Here is a 15,244-nt window from a genome sequence, read left to right as displayed (position 1 = left end):
CATCAGGAAGCTTTGGTCATTCTGTGTGTACCAGAGGGATTAGCAGCAGGGCCAGAGAGGAGATGAGATGCAGATTACGACAGAGATAATGGTGTTTGGATTTAGAGTCACTCAGAGGAGGCAGAGGGGATTCAAAGCTGCAGCTTTAATCACAGGTGAGCCATGTGCTCTCTGAACCGACCGAAAAGGATGAATCAACACCCACATTTGAAGAGAGCAGCTGACTGCACTGATCATAAACAACAAATGAAACAAGAGCAGCTTCTTTGTATCAGTGAAATAAGCAGATTGACATTTATGTTTTGTTGCAGCTGATCTTAAATAAAGCACTTGATGTCATTTAAATCTCACACCTAAACATGCCCTCTGGCTCTGTATATTCTCGCTATATACACCAGTCAATCATTTCTCATACCTTAGCAGTTTTTTAATTAACCTATGAATTTGTAAAAACAATAAATTTATCTATCTATATATCCATCCATCTATCTATCTATCTATCTATCTATCTATCTATCTATCTATCTATCTATCTATCTATCTATCTATCTATCTATCTATCTATCTATCTATCTATCTATCTATCTATCTATCTATCTATCTATATGGCGATCTGAGTTATCAGTTGGTGCAATTTCGCCATCTCGTGGCAAATCTTTAAAATGCAAGTGTCTAACAGATTTAATGTCATTATCACGGGTAGAATACACTCATAATTTGCTTATATGCATCATGGAGTAGGTATTTTATAATCCTGGAAAAATTGCACTAATAAAGATAAATTAATACTTAATTAATCATGACCTGTAAATCTATATCCGCACATTCAAAATAGCCAACGACGAAAGGAGCATTCAATTTCTAATATAAATGAATACACATACAATCATTTGTAATGATTCTGATAACTGGAATTACCGAGTTGAAATGCTATCACACGTTTTTATTTTTTTTGGATGAATGAATTGAAATTATGTCGAATCTGCCGAACTCGTTCAACATCAGCAGAGCAAAATGGCGCTCCCTACGAAACAGTGAGTGCTAACAGGCTAACCTGGTTATGACATTGCGGGATTGAATGCAATCGACAGCTGTTTAAGATGACTGGGATTGTAGTTACAGTCACGATAATTGACAAAAGTCGGTGCAGAAGCCTTATTGTTAAAGCTCAGTGTTATCATATAATTTGAAACGGGAGTTGGCGTCGTGCTAACGCGGAGCTAAGCTAATCTGAAACAGGTCGTTCACGTTCAGGAATCAACGTTTAATTTGTGTTAAAACCCTGTTTATGTCATTTCCAATCTTACCACACAATGGCCGGGGTTATTATTCTTATGATCCAACACAGCGTTTTAGGTGTTCTGGACGAATTAAGTAGTGCAGTCAGCACATTCGGTTAAAAGGTTGATGGTGTGTTTTATCACTTGAAGTTGTTATGATCATTTTATGACATTATTTATAAATTTGTGGTCAATGTTCGTATGCAGATATTTACCAGGTCTGTTTAAAGCAATGTCTGCCAATACTGATTTTAAGATTTAGCAAAAATGTCGTGTGTGTGTGTGTGTGTGTGTGTGTGTGTGTGTGTGTGTGTGTGTGTGTGTGTGTGTGTGTGTGTGTGTGTGTGTGTGTGTGTGTGTGTGTGTGTGTGTTTTCTCATTGTCTGGGCTGCCTATCATTATAGAGTATATATTATTATTAGAGTCCATATAATAAAGCAATATTGTGCACATCTCGTGCTTTTTAAACTCTTGATGGGCTTGCTCTTTAAGGCTCGAGGCAAAATGTTTGCCCTTTCAGTTCTCTTTTCAAATCTAAATGCACTTCACCAGCAAACACGAAACCCTGCAGTCCTGCAGCAGGATTATCCTTTGTTATTCATTCATGTGGTTGACTTAGCTTTGGTCTCACAATCTTTTACTGATAGAGAAATGACCTTTTTGCATGGTTTAATCGCCTCCTTTGTGGTTTTAATGTAGGTATGGGCTGATCTTGTCCCAGAAGAAGGGAGCAAAGAATGCGATGCTCCAGAGACCTTCAGTGTTTGGGGATGACTCCGATGATGAGGTGGGCCAGCTTTTGTACCTGCAGCGTGTAGAGTAATGAAATTAGTGCGATCCTGCTTGTGAACGTTCATATATTCCTGTTTCTGCTCTTCAGACTTCAGTTGGGGAGAGTCTGCAGAAGGAGGCGATCAAAAAGAAGATGATGAAGCAGGTGAAGGAAAAAATAAAGAATTTATGTGACATGTGTGTCACCAAGTGCAGCTTTTCCACAGAGATTTACAGTTTCTCTGATTTTTCTCTTCTTGTTTTTGTCTGAAGACTCGTATAGAGATGCAGAAGGCCCTCGATCAGGACAGCACTGTGTACGACTACGACTCTGTTTATGATGACATTCAGAAAGAGAGGCTGGAGAGCAACAAAAAGATCCTGGGAGGTGCTGACAAAAAGGTAAGATGTTTGTTTTGATGCTATATGTTAAGCGTTTTGTTTTAGCATCCTTTGTCGAGCTGACAACAGTCACTTAATTTGTTTGATGTTTTTTTTCCATCTTTTCCCTACAGCCAAAATATATCCACCAGTTAATGAAAGCGGTGGAGGATCGAAAGAAGGAACAGGAACGGAGGGATGAGAGGAAGATTCAGAAGGAAAGAGAGGCGGAGGGAGAGCAGTTCGCTGATAAAGAGTCCTACGTTACTTCTGCCTACAAACAGAAACTGTTGGAGCAGAAAGAGGAGCAGGAGAGGGAGAGTAGAGAGGCAGCCATGGAAGGTTAGTTAGATCATTTTGAATGTTAAGTTTTCCACATCAGAAACAACTTCTGTCACTTTTAAGAAATCTAAGTCTCTAAAGTTTTCTGATTAAAGATAGTTCAGGACATTAACGTTATCGGTTTTATATTTATTTTATCCCACCAGAAATAGCTTTTTTTCTCAGGGCTCCCAAAACTGATAAAGTATAATGAATTATTTTATTGGAGAAAATGTAATTGAATTCTTTCGCAATTCTTTGTTCTGTTTAGCTGCTTTGGATGTGAAGAAACAACAAGACCTGAGTGGCTTCTATCGACACCTTCTGAATCAGACTGTCGGGGAGGAGGCGATACCGGATCGCTCCGCAATTAAGTCAGTTATATTCCTTATCACCTGCCAAATAGCAAAACAACAAGCACCCAAAAGTCTGCTCAGCCTTTAATTGTTTCTCTCATTTCTTCCACAGAACACCAAAGGTTCCAGAAGACGCAGAGCAGACGTCCCCCGTTACTTCGCCCACGTCCCGGGACAATATCCCAAGTTCAGGCAGCGACAACGAGGAGGAGCAGGAGCAGAAAACTGGGTTCAGTAAGCCGACGGGCGTCTCTGCACACTCAAAACGGCAGTACAGGCAGAGGTCGCCTTCATCGGAGAGCGGAGAGGAGAAGGAGAGACAGAAGGAGAGAGACAGGCATAAGAAGAGCCACAGAGACCGAGGGAGGGACAGAGACAGAGAGAGAGACAGAGACAAGAACAGGGGGAGGGAAAGAGACGACAGACACGGAGAAAAAAGAAGTGACAGGGACAGAAGGAAAGACAGGGACCGAGGCAGAGACGATAGAGACAGAACGAGGGAAGACAGGCATGGAAAGAGGGAGAGGAGCCCCAAAGAGCGAGAGCGGGAGAAGAATGGGGACCGGGAGAAGAGGAGGAATTCAGATGAAGACAAGAGGAAGGAAAGAAGCTCGGAGAAGGGGGTGATCATGGAAGAAAAAGAGGTGGAAAAGAAGGATGCACCCGAGGAGCCCTCAAAGCAAAAAGAGGACGGCGAGAGAAAGGAAGGCCAGGAGAAAGCGGACGCAGAGGAGAATGCCAGCAAGTTTGCGAAGCGCAGCACGGATCAGACGGTGACTTCAGCTCGAGAGCGCTACATGGCCAGGCAGATGGCTCGCTCAGCATGCAAGAGCTACGTGGAGAAAGAGGAGGACTAGCAGTGCACTGTGAACTCATCCCAGAATGTCACCCAACAAGGATTTTCATTTTCAGATTGTCAAAATATGAAATGTTTCTCCCACAAATCCTTTGGAGAAAAAAAAAAAAAAAGTTTCTTCTCACTAGAATTTGAGTTTCTCCAGGATGTTGTGGCCTTATATGATTGTTTCAGTCTATTCTCTGAAAAAATAAGCATCTGCTGCAGCGCTGAGGAAATCTACAAAGATTCTGAAATCCACTATGACCACAAGTGTACTGCTGGTTACAATAAATAACTTCAAATGTTTCACGTCTGTCCTTTAGTTTCATTTCGGTCCAAACTTTTGTCTGCAGGCACAAAATCCAGAGTGATGCTAATAGTTTCATAACCAGACAGGGTGACTGCAGAAACACGCCATAGTGGTCTGTGGACGTCCAGAGTCTCAGAGGAGTGGGCCATTTGTTCTTTGTGTGTGTTTCATTGTGGGAAAGTGCTCATCCAGAGAGGAATCGGCTCTTTTTTTCACTACGGTGTTACACTTTGTGAATTTTTGTCTGGGTTTTTTTTTTGTCACAAATAACATTTTTCTGTACTTTATCACCTTCTGACACAATGTGATGCTTTTGAAAGATGTAGCACTTGCAATAAATTCAGGTTCCTTACATTTAGTGCTGCAAACCCATTATAGGCTGTATAAACTCTGTTGTCATTTTGTTAGTGAACACATTTGGCGGGATGTCTTTTGGAGAGGACAGATAAACTACATTGTAAAGGAGAAACTGCAGCGAGGCGCCCTTTATTTTGATCATGCTGTTCATGTGATCGTATCATTGTTGGCTGTAATCTTTTCATGTGACAGTAAGTCAACCGTCGCCCTCTTCCTCCTGATGATGAAGGTTTTGATTCATCTGCTCACTGTAAATATGAGAATTTTGAGCCTCTGTGTGATTACATCCAGGAAAGATAAAACAAGTAGGCAATTTTATCTAATTAATCTGGAAAGCTGGATGAGTGACATAACTTGTAACCCAGTGATGTTGTGTTTATTTACTTTTGTATCTTTCTGATCTGGTTAATGATTAATAAAAGTTCTTTAGGGGTCTGAAGTGTATTTTGTTGTTATTTTGTGGTGTAGTGGTTAGTACTCATGCATCATAGGAGTAAGTGTGTGTGTGTGTGCAGATAGTCTGCTGAGATCCTGATTAAACATGGATGGATGGTAAAGCGTGTAGCCCCCCCCAAAAAAATAAATAAAAAATGTTCAGGAGAGTTCAGAATGCAGTGACGTTTATTAAACATTGCACTGATAACGGTGTTTCGGCTTATAGTTTAAGGAGACAGCAATTCCATTGAAAGCGACGTTCTGATTGGATGATTCTCCTCTTGCAAGGCTCCTGCGCTGCGTTCAGCCTAGTTGTACATGCCAAAGCTGGACCACTGGAAGAGAAAGAGGCAGATTTTAGAAACACTGGTTAGTAATGATCTCGACACCTGACTGCTCACTACTGATAAATGACAAGAGAAAACGTATGAGGTTGTACTATAACACTTGATATATAAGCCTAATTGTACTTTTTTGCAGATGACACAATATATGTTGGAATAATAGTGCTCTATAGGGTGGAGACAATCTATTTCTGAAATCTATTAAGAAAATTATCCAACTTTAAATAGTTTTTTCACCAATAAAAGATCGAGTATGTGTGATTTTGGTCAGTCTGGAGCTTGAAAACACATTTCATTACTTCTAAGTGGAACATAGCTTTATACACGCTGACTTATCTACGCTGACAGATTTTGACAAATATAGAATATAGAATTAGAATAATTATTTATGTGATAGTCTAATGCATTTCATGGTAAAGTCATTGTACGTTTTATCACATTATTATTTAACTCACCTCACACGAATACCACTTTAAAATGTAATGATACAATAAAGTATAGTGCAGAGATAATAAAACACTAAACCCTCCAACAGAATTTTAAAACACATATTACTTGTCGACATAATACTACCAATAAATCTTAATTACCTCCGCTTGTCGGTTCCCAGATGGTTTGAATGTTTATGTTTTGTTATAGACGATTACAGAAATACACCAGAAGTGGTTGAAATTAAACTGCAGTTACCTCATCCCAGGTCAGGTGGATAACGCCATCGGAGGATTTGTCCTTAAAAACGTCTGCAATTAAAGAAGAAGACATTTTTTATTTAATGGAACACGTGAATCTAATTTACCGCAAGTTTATTTAAATGTTTTCTTCATTCTGAGCAGAATGATCTTCCGACGTCACTCACTGGTTGTCTTGTCCAGACGCAGCATGAGAGTGATGAACTCCTCCAGAGAGGCGGTGGTGAAGTCCGAATAGCGGAACATCATCATCATCACCATGATGTCGTTCACGTCCATCCCTGGTACAGAAAAAAAAAAGGGAATAAAAACTGATGAGTACTCCTCCTGTGATCACCCTGAGGCTCAAAGCAAACAGAAACAGAGAACCTGCAGCCTTGATGGCATTGTTGAGCTCTTGCTTAGACAAGGTGCCGCCACGGTTCAGGTCGGAGCGGTGGAACAGTTCCTGTGAAAACAACCAAGAAGATACCAGGTATATCATTGAATTTGTAAATACATACCCTAAGAGAGGCAGGGGGGGGACAAGAAAAAACCTTTTCAAATCCACACCACTGTATTTATAATACCATTAGAAAATAAAAAATAACGTTGCTCCCACGTGCTGCCTTACCTTGTATTCAGTGATCTTTTTCCAGAGAATTGAGAACTCTTTAAAGGTCATCGTCAGCCTGTGGTCAAGCTTAACATTCAGTTAAGGAAATGTCAATAAAAAAAAAAAAACTCAAGTAAAATATTCAGCTCGTAAAGAGAAGGTGGAGATTCTTGCCAGTTGAATTGAGTTTGCATGTTCTCTATCTGGGTACTCTGGCCTTGTATTCTGTCAGGGTAATAAGTGACTCATAGTGTTTGTGATGCACATGGTGGACCCGCCTCTGCCCACGTTCAGCTGGGGTGGTTCATGGAGTGCGAGGCACACGTTGAAGTACTTAAGTACTAGGATACATCCACCGTCGCAATCATGCTCCTGCAGGTTTGCAGAGAAAAGCCATATCGGGTCCCTGAGGACGGAAACAATGGAAGACTTCAGTAAAGTGAAAATATTTCGCTTGATGTCTTACGTCAAAGATTTGGAAAATCGGTGAAAATATCAACTCACCGTGAGGGAAGTTGTCACTCAGCAGCTTCTGGAGCTGTGTGGGACGCAGCTCATCTGTCTGAGAAATAAATCGGTGGCGGTCAGTTCAAGACAGAGAAACACGAATGAGCAGGTGGACGTGTGGATGTTAAAAAAAAAAGATATTACACCTGATCGGCGTAGCGCTTGAACAGGGAACGGCTTGGATCGCGATCATTCCTGTCGTCTTTGTCCTTGTCAGGGATCTAAAGTAGAACCAAATACATCATTTTGTCACTAAGTGGTATTTGAGCAACAAGCTGTAAAGTCAAAGTCAAAGCTACAATCTTTCTACCTCAGGAAGAATTAAGTTTCCATCATCCTTCTCCTCCTCTTCATGGTCATGGTCATGATCATCTTCATCTCCGTGGTGAGGACTGGACGCAAAGAAAAGAACCAGTCAGTCCCTTCTGTGTTTTGTTTTTCTCTAAGTATTTGTTGGATTTATTAGGGTCTTTACTCGATCTTAGCGTCAGCCTTGGTGTAGATGGTGATAACAAAGTCTGCAGTGTTATTGGTCCCAGAGGTGGAGGGGATGATGAGATACTCTCCAGTCTCCAGACTGTGGAGCTGAACCAGATCCCTGGTGTAGCCGTAGACCTGCGCGTTCAGAGGCCTGTTCCTTCTGAAGAAGTTGGATCCCAGGCGTCCCTGCTGAGTCTGGAGGGAAACTCACGTATTGTAATAAATCTGAATCAACCACGATGAGGTATGTACTTGCAAAAGTTGACGTGTGTGCAGTTTGTGTGGGTTTCTGCGCTTACCCCGGGTGGAATCTGTTGAAATAGAAATGAAGAAATATGTTAATAAAGTTTTCAAGTAATTCACAATCACTATTGAAAGAACGTGACTCTATAAGCCTTCTTTAAGGGCTGTACTGCTGCCACATCAGTGGCATTCTGTGCCATCTTAAGAGTTTTATTAATACTCTAAGAGCCTATGAAAACTATATGTGTGGTTCCTCAAGGCTCCATCCCTGGGCCTCTTTAATTTAACATCTACATCTTCTCTCTGGCTCAAATTATGGAACATTACAACATGTCCTATCAAAATTATGCAGATGACTCTACATATTAGTGTCCGTGAATGACCACAGACTCTTACACCTGCTGAGTTAGAAATGAATGAGTGAACTTGTCAGAACTCTTTATAACTTAAAAAATAAAATAAAATAAAATAAATGACTCCATGTCATTCAAGACAACAACTCAAGCAATCTGGGTGTAGTTGTGGATTCAGGACTGAAATTCAACAATTTAGCTCCATTGCAACTGCCCTGTGTCTGAGTGGTGCTTTAAAAATACATTTGCTTTGCCTGATAATTTCACTTTTCTAATTTACATTAGAAATCCAGCGAGCGCACCTTGTAGATTGTGAGTCCAGTTGCAAAGAGTCGTCTCTCTTTGCGATTCTGCTGCTGAGGTTTCTGCATCAGGGAGATCATGATGTTCTCGTCGTCTTTCTCATTCCTGTTGATGATGTCCACCTGGATGCGATACTGAGGGTTTGTGTAGAAGGAAGCTGAAGACAACGGGGAGACAAGGAAGGCAGAAGTCATTTTTCTTCCATGTAGTTGGTTTGTTTTTTTGTGTTTTAGAAAGATTTCAGAGAACGGTTTATGGTTGAAGTTTTTAAAGCGGGCTCACAGCTGTTGACGTTGCCGCCTGCAGAACTCCCTGCAATCCAGCTGCCTTCGTAAGTCATGCACTTCCACTGGCAGGTCAGGTCGCCGTCGATAAAGTTGGGGTTCTCGCAGCACATGGAAATGAGGTTGAAGTAGCGGCAGAAGTCCTCCAACTCCATCCTGACGGAAACAAATGGGCAGTAAGATAGGATTAGAAAAAAGGATTGAAAAAAATACATGTAAAGTACACAGTGTTGGAAATAACGTGTAGAATTAGAAACTATTACTAACGCTGCTGTGAGCGCGGTACTTTCTACATACATGACAACAATAGTAGAGCTGCTGTCTCTCAATCCTGCTAAATGAACCAACTGTTAGTTTGTGTTCACGGTTACCATATCCTTGAACTCTTGTTTACCGGAGAAAGAGGAAGCGCTTTGTTTTTCCTGAACTACCTCAGTCCACCTGATAGCAACCTGAACTAACATCCGACTGTAAGTCGCTTTAAGATTTCCATAGTAACTGTGATGCATTTGCAACCGTAACCATTTACTGGGCAAATGAACTCATCTGGTAACTAAGATTTCCTCCTGATAATGGTGAAATGCTGACAGTTACAGAATACAGGTTAAACTGATTGTGGTGCTGCCTCCTCCCTAAATGAGCACCTGTTTACCATTATACCAATTATCTACTGTTATCTGTATGTTTCGAAGTAAAGTCAGCCGTTTTGTTTCTTTTAAGATTCAAGGACTTCTGTGGTTTAGAGCATCTTCCACCACTAACTAGAATTAATATCAGACTGACTCACTCATCAAGCTAATGTGTTTGAGCCACTCTACAATAATACAGCATCATTTAGACAAGGAGATAAACGCTAATGGAAGGGTTACTTTGCCTCATGTCAGAACTTGACTGACTTCAAGCTGTTGAATAGTGGCTGAAGTCATCCGCAGGTTTTTTTTTGTTTTTTTTTTTGAAGGGGGACAGATGTTTAGTGCAGTTTTACACATTCCTGCTCAGTTTCTTTTAAAGAATGTTGGTGAGAAACACTGGCTCAGAGCAGTTCATTTACAAAGTGAAACTTTATGTGGGACTAATTTAATTTACCAGAACTCTCCATCATCGCGGTTGAAGCACTTTTCCCGATCCTCTGGGTTCACTTTGTCCCACATGTCTGACCTGAGAGCGAAGAAGAAATGACGGCATTAACTGCACACTGAGCGGAAAACACATTCCTCCTTTGTAATTGTTTACAGAGTAATGCTTTGGGTTTGTTTCCAATTAGTTTTAGCAGTAACATGTCATTGTAGAATTAATGCACGTACTTGTCACTCCACTTTCCGTTCCACTCGGTTTTGCCCCAGGGATTCATGACCCGCACCAGCCTCACCTTGCGGCCATAGTAAGTGACCTTCAGGGGAAATTTTCAGAATGAAATCAGAAACGTGTAACGTCTCTAAATTAACGCCGGCACAGTTTACTTGTCGTTTACCTCAGTGACAGCTGTGACGGAGTAGGCGTGTGCGTCCACCAGTCCAGTGTGTGCAACAGTGTTTATGATTTTGCCCTGGAACAGGTTAAACATGTCATTGAGTCCCAAATTGTTTCTTTTTTAAAGATCTCTTGTTTTTGAAGTTTTCAAAAGCAAAGTGCTTCTCACTCCTTTGGCGGCGGTCCCACAGCAGATCATTGAATTGCAGCCGGTGGCTCTGCACAGCCTCTGCCACAGCTCCTCGTCATGACCCGTTTTGTGCTCCTCCTGGAGGTCGTAACTCATGTTCACTCCTCCACTGAAGTCCTTGCAGGCCTCTGAAGGCAGCCCAGCACTCATGTCGGCGTAAGTACCGCACAACCTGCAGGAGGCAGATGTAAAAACATCTCACTTGTTGATTCTTTCATACATTGGACAATTGTAATAATCTCATATCCAAGTGTGTGTGAGATAGACGTACTTAGCGTATGCTTTCTCCATCAGAGGAACCCAGAACTCGTTTCCTCCTTTGCAGTGCACAAACAGCAGCTGCTTGTTAGCGGTTGGCAGAAGGTCATCGATGACCACGTCCACCCACTTGCCAAAATGCCAGAACTGGAGAGGAAAAAAAAAATTGAGACTCAGTAATCACAGTATATTGTGAAGGCGTAATCGTGAAAGTGCAGTCAGGTATTTACCCTGAAGTGAAAGATTCCAGCGTAGTTGTTGAAGGACTGGTCCATGGGCACAACTTGAGCCATCAGTTTTTTATGGAAAGTCAGTGAGTTGATGGCAGCCAGAAACCAGCAGTTACCTGATCGATGGAGAACACAATATCAAATCACTGCGTCATAGATCACGGTTCCATCAATTTTTTGGTTTTAGCTGTGGCAACCAATAAATGAATGTCTTTTTGTGTGAAGCTATGCAAAACAGTTGCCTACCCACACTGCCTTGTCCAAAATCAAATCTAGAGGCTCCTTTTGAGCAGAAAACAGGCTCGTCAGACTTATTTTGGGCTTTCAGGATTTCCTGGGCAAAAAAAAAAAAAGGATTAAATAAGATAATTAAATAAAAACTTTTATTCCAAAAGCAACAAATAAATGTGAGGTTTGATGAAAGAAAATTTACCGAAGGACGAAGCCATTCCACTTGCATGTAGCCGGGGATGTCGACGTTTCCCAGAGCGCGGTCGTTGGGTGGGAAGGCGTAGTCCACGAAGGGTCGTCTCTTGCGGAGGTGGTTATCTTTCAGCTGCATGTAGTCCTGGTTTTTGTACTTGGCAGGGTTGGAGGCGCTTCCCTCGGTGCCATCTTGGTAGCGGAGGTTGATGATGCCGGTGCAGCTTCCAGTGTCACTCATGTTGACCAAAGGCCTCACAGGGACTCTGCAATGAGAGAGTGAATGGAGCAGAAGGGATTCTGAGCCTCGTGTAAAACGCAAATAGAATTTCTTAAGAGAAATGGAGATGCGTACCTGTCAGTTGATGGGGAAGAAAACTGCTGATTCCTTGCAAGAGGAGAAACTTGGAATTGCCAAGTCTGACCGTGCAGCGGAGAAACCCTTTCTTATAGTCACACAGCCTTACATAAGGATGGAGTCAGACCCTCCCCCTCACGTATAGGAGAAGTGGCCGAGAGGCTTAAAAGAAATACAACAAAACCGGTTTTCTGGTAAATTATACCCATCAGGAAAATAGCATTTGTCATTCTTACTGTCTCATGTCATGCCTGCCAGAACTGCTCAGGCTTTTTTTCTGCTCAAGGGCAAAACAAAAAAGAAAAAAGTTCATTGTCAAAAACCTAAACCCCATCACCTTCTAAATGTCCTCCCTTTCACTGCAATTATGAGTAAATACAACTTTAGAGTTTCGGTCTGGAAATAATGACAATTGGTTTTTTTCTCATGTTATACTGAATATCTTCCCACAAACAAAGGAAAACTGTTGTGCCTTCAAATCTGCTGCTGCTACACCGCCGTGCTAATACGCGTTGGCTCTAATTGCCTATTTCCTCTCATGAATTGCAGCCTAGGATTTAATGTAAAGGCGAGTAAAATTGTCCCATGTCTCATGATGATTTCAACTTGAAATCCCCCTGAAATGATTACAAACCACACACCAGCAAAACTGAAAACTTCATAAAACCATTGCGATGATTAACATATCTTCTCTCCTTTTAAATGGACACATTTTAATGAGAACACAATTCTTGTAAAACCCCTTTTCCTCTCTCCTGACTTTTTATTTGTAGGCTGCACATTTTCCCAGACTGGGGTTTTGAAGGCCTCCCTTCGGCAAAGTTTGTTCCTGAGAACTGTCACGCACATTAAAATCTACAAGACAACCAAATGACATGTCCGACACTTTATGGCATTTCGAAGTGGGAATAATAATGTGTGCAAGATAGAAGAAACGAATAAAAGGCAGCAGTGCGGGATTCCATAACATTGCATGTACGGTTATCAGGTAATAAAACCAATAAAACATAAATCCCACAAAGAACTGAAAAACATGGAGAAGAAGAGGAACAATAGAAGCTGTCGTCAGTAGATTCAACATTCAATGTCTTTGTGCAGTGGAGGCCAAATTCCTCAAAGAGATATACCAACATCTGCAGCACACATACACATTCCTCACAGTTATCATTATTGAGGCTGCGCGTATGCTCCTTAACTAATGTGCATTTGCAGGATGAGTCTTTTGCATGGTTCAACAGTGATTTAGTGATTCACACTCTCTGCGTTGTGTTTACACGTTCTTCCTGGACTTCAGCTTCAACAACATGGGACCCTGAGTGGGATGGACCACCTAGAATCAGCTGTCTCTCTCTCTCCTCCGCCAGAGGCAATCCAGTGGGACAAACACTGAACATGCACACTGTAAGTACCACCTCTCGGTGTATAGGTGCACTCTTCCTGCGGGAGGTATGTGCCTTCTTTTTTGCAGGCTCATATACGTCCCTGTACTCTTTATTTTATACTGCTGGAATTTTCTTTCTCCCTCTTGCGCTCAGGTTTGAACTTGCCTTTGGGAAAAGATCTTTCAACTGCACACATCCGTCTGAGCAGTGCACTACAGACTTATATGCAAATAATTCAAAGGAAGTGCTACGTGACCAGCACATAAAATAAGGTTTTACTCTTGCAAGATTTTTTATACTACTGCAGTTTTGTATCAGTCTTCTCTATGTTCTTTATGCCATTAGCCATTTAATGCCACCGCATTCAAAACAATACATAGAAGTGACCGATATATAGTTTATCATGCAGTTTTCATGCAGCCATTGGTCATCGCAGCACAATTGTTGAAATAGGAACAGAACAATAGTGTAGGACCCCTTCTTGGTTTATAAGCAAAATAGCCTGCAGGTTGAAACTGCATGAAACTGAAAGCATTTTGTCTTATTATACAACCATTCATTCATTCATTTTCTTCCACTTATCTGTTTCCGGGTCGCAGTCTGAGTACTGTCACCCAGATCACAATGCACCAATTAAGAACCTTCCTGCAGGTGGTGAGCCCACGGCAAGGTGACCCCCGGCGTGGGACACAAACCCACTACCCCTGAGATTGTGAGTCTCATGCTCTACCTACTGAGCTAGCCGGGGGACTACGACCATATAAGTTGATAATTAATATTTAAAATGTGAGATTTAGGAAACTACCAATTGAGGCGAATAAGAGAATTAAGAAGGAAACTTAACAAAATCTTTGCGAAAACTTCCTTTCTCTATGCAGCAATGTCTGGTGTTGCACTCCCATCTCACTACTAATCTATTCCCGAGTTGAAGTCCAAGTTTCTCTGGGTTTTCTCCTCCTACAGTCTAAAAACATTCGCTTGAGGCAGGATGAAGCAGGATCAGAGATGGAAGGCACTGAATGATGCTTCAAGAGAAAACAGACCCCCTAACCAGGGTCTGTATCCCTGAGCCTAATCTATCCTCTATCCCCTCATTCCAATCCAGAATAGCAGAAAGCCGCCACCTCGGAATTTGGTTCCTGTAAAGGTTTCTTCCTGTTAGAGGGAGTATTTCTTTTCCACCGTCGCTTATGCTCGCCCATGTGGATTTGTTGGGGTTCTCTCTGTACAAATCACCTAGAAATGACTGTGATGTATGTGATGCTATATGAATAAAACTGAATAGAATTTAAATGAATAAAGTATTGCAAAGTAGATGTATAAGCCTGATAAGACTTTTTTGACAATATCTCAGTTCTTTAAACTAATTCATTACAGCTTCATGTGTGTTGAGAAACAATTGCATGCTTCAAAATAACATATAAACAGTGAAAGGTTACCTCACAGTCTGAGTTAGATGGGTCAGAAACTTAGGTGGAAAATAACACAGATTTACAATCGCGTCTTATGGCTTAAAGCTTTTCTTGCACATTTTGGGACTGTGGATCTCTTTGGACCTACTTTGGAGTCTGATATCTATCAGACAGAGCTGTGACAGACAACATTACATAATATAACAAGTGCAGGTCTGCACAAGCTTCAACACTTGAATTAATTTTAGTGAGTGCCAAGCTGCAAACTCTGAATCATGAACAAGGTTACAAATGTTGGTAAAAATAAGCAGTACATCCATCTTTTAAAAAAAAAAAAAAGTACTTCAAATATAGTAAGATAGAGTCACTCTATGTCTGTGTACCCTACTGGCACTCACAGTTTTGTGGCATTAATTCTGCACAATAGCAATACGTTTATTGTGCAGCCCTCGTACAAGATGGACCATCAGCAGCCCAACACACAGGTGCATCACGCCGTTAAACAAAATCACAACCACATATATTTACAAAATCATCCAATGAGTGCACATTTGGCCTTTACGGTGATTGTTGATCATGCATTGCGCAGAAAACTATATCATCAAACAAATCTGATAATCACCGAACACCTGGAAACACTGAGACTCACTCATGTGTTTTCTAAATTGAAGTTT

The 15,244-nt window shown here is 41.3% G+C and overlaps 2 protein-coding genes across 2 annotated transcripts; one reads left to right on the top strand and one right to left on the bottom strand.

Annotated features, from left to right (window-relative positions):
• Window positions 1-995: 995 nt before the first annotated feature.
• nsrp1 (nuclear speckle splicing regulatory protein 1) lies at window positions 996-5,047 on the top strand. The gene is made up of 7 exons (XM_080482458.1): window positions 996-1,034; window positions 1,980-2,067; window positions 2,161-2,217; window positions 2,325-2,453; window positions 2,567-2,774; window positions 3,025-3,127; window positions 3,222-5,047. Exons 1-7 carry the CDS (start codon window positions 1,015-1,017, stop codon window positions 3,964-3,966), a joined length of 1,350 nt encoding a protein of 449 aa, XP_080338584.1. The 5' UTR covers window positions 996-1,014; the 3' UTR covers window positions 3,967-5,047.
• A 239-nt stretch (window positions 5,048-5,286) lies between these two features.
• Window positions 5,287-11,659, bottom strand: LOC308121883 (calpain-1 catalytic subunit-like; the record flags this gene model as incomplete). Its single annotated transcript, XM_080483409.1, has 20 exons — window positions 5,287-5,384; window positions 6,081-6,133; window positions 6,250-6,363; window positions 6,452-6,530; window positions 6,696-6,764; window positions 7,028-7,083; window positions 7,182-7,239; window positions 7,331-7,405; window positions 7,495-7,576; window positions 7,660-7,859; window positions 8,563-8,720; window positions 8,846-9,003; window positions 9,934-10,005; window positions 10,152-10,237; window positions 10,319-10,393; window positions 10,487-10,679; window positions 10,779-10,912; window positions 10,996-11,111; window positions 11,242-11,329; window positions 11,429-11,659. The coding sequence occupies 20 exons, from the start codon at window positions 11,657-11,659 to the stop codon at window positions 5,358-5,360; spliced, it is 2,124 nt and encodes a 707-aa protein (XP_080339535.1). The 3' UTR covers window positions 5,287-5,357.
• Window positions 11,660-15,244: the final 3,585 nt, after the last annotated feature.

Source organism: Lipophrys pholis (genome assembly GCF_963383615.2).
Source record: "Lipophrys pholis genome assembly, chromosome: 16".
Lineage (NCBI taxonomy): Eukaryota > Metazoa > Chordata > Actinopteri > Blenniiformes > Blenniidae > Lipophrys > Lipophrys pholis.
The sequence above is the reverse complement of the archived record's forward strand: the minus strand, read 5'-3'. Positions and strand labels throughout refer to the sequence as shown.

Bases quoted from the DNA above. Each gene is read 5' to 3' on its own strand.
- nsrp1 (XM_080482458.1), top strand. From the start codon at position 1,015: ATGGCGCTCCCTACGAAACA. The intron at 1,035-1,979 runs GTGAGTGCTAAC...GTTTTAATGTAG, and splicing joins ATGGCGCTCCCTACGAAACA to GTATGGGCTGATCTTGTCCC. The intron at 2,775-3,024 runs GTTAGTTAGATC...TGTTCTGTTTAG, and splicing joins TAGAGAGGCAGCCATGGAAG to CTGCTTTGGATGTGAAGAAA.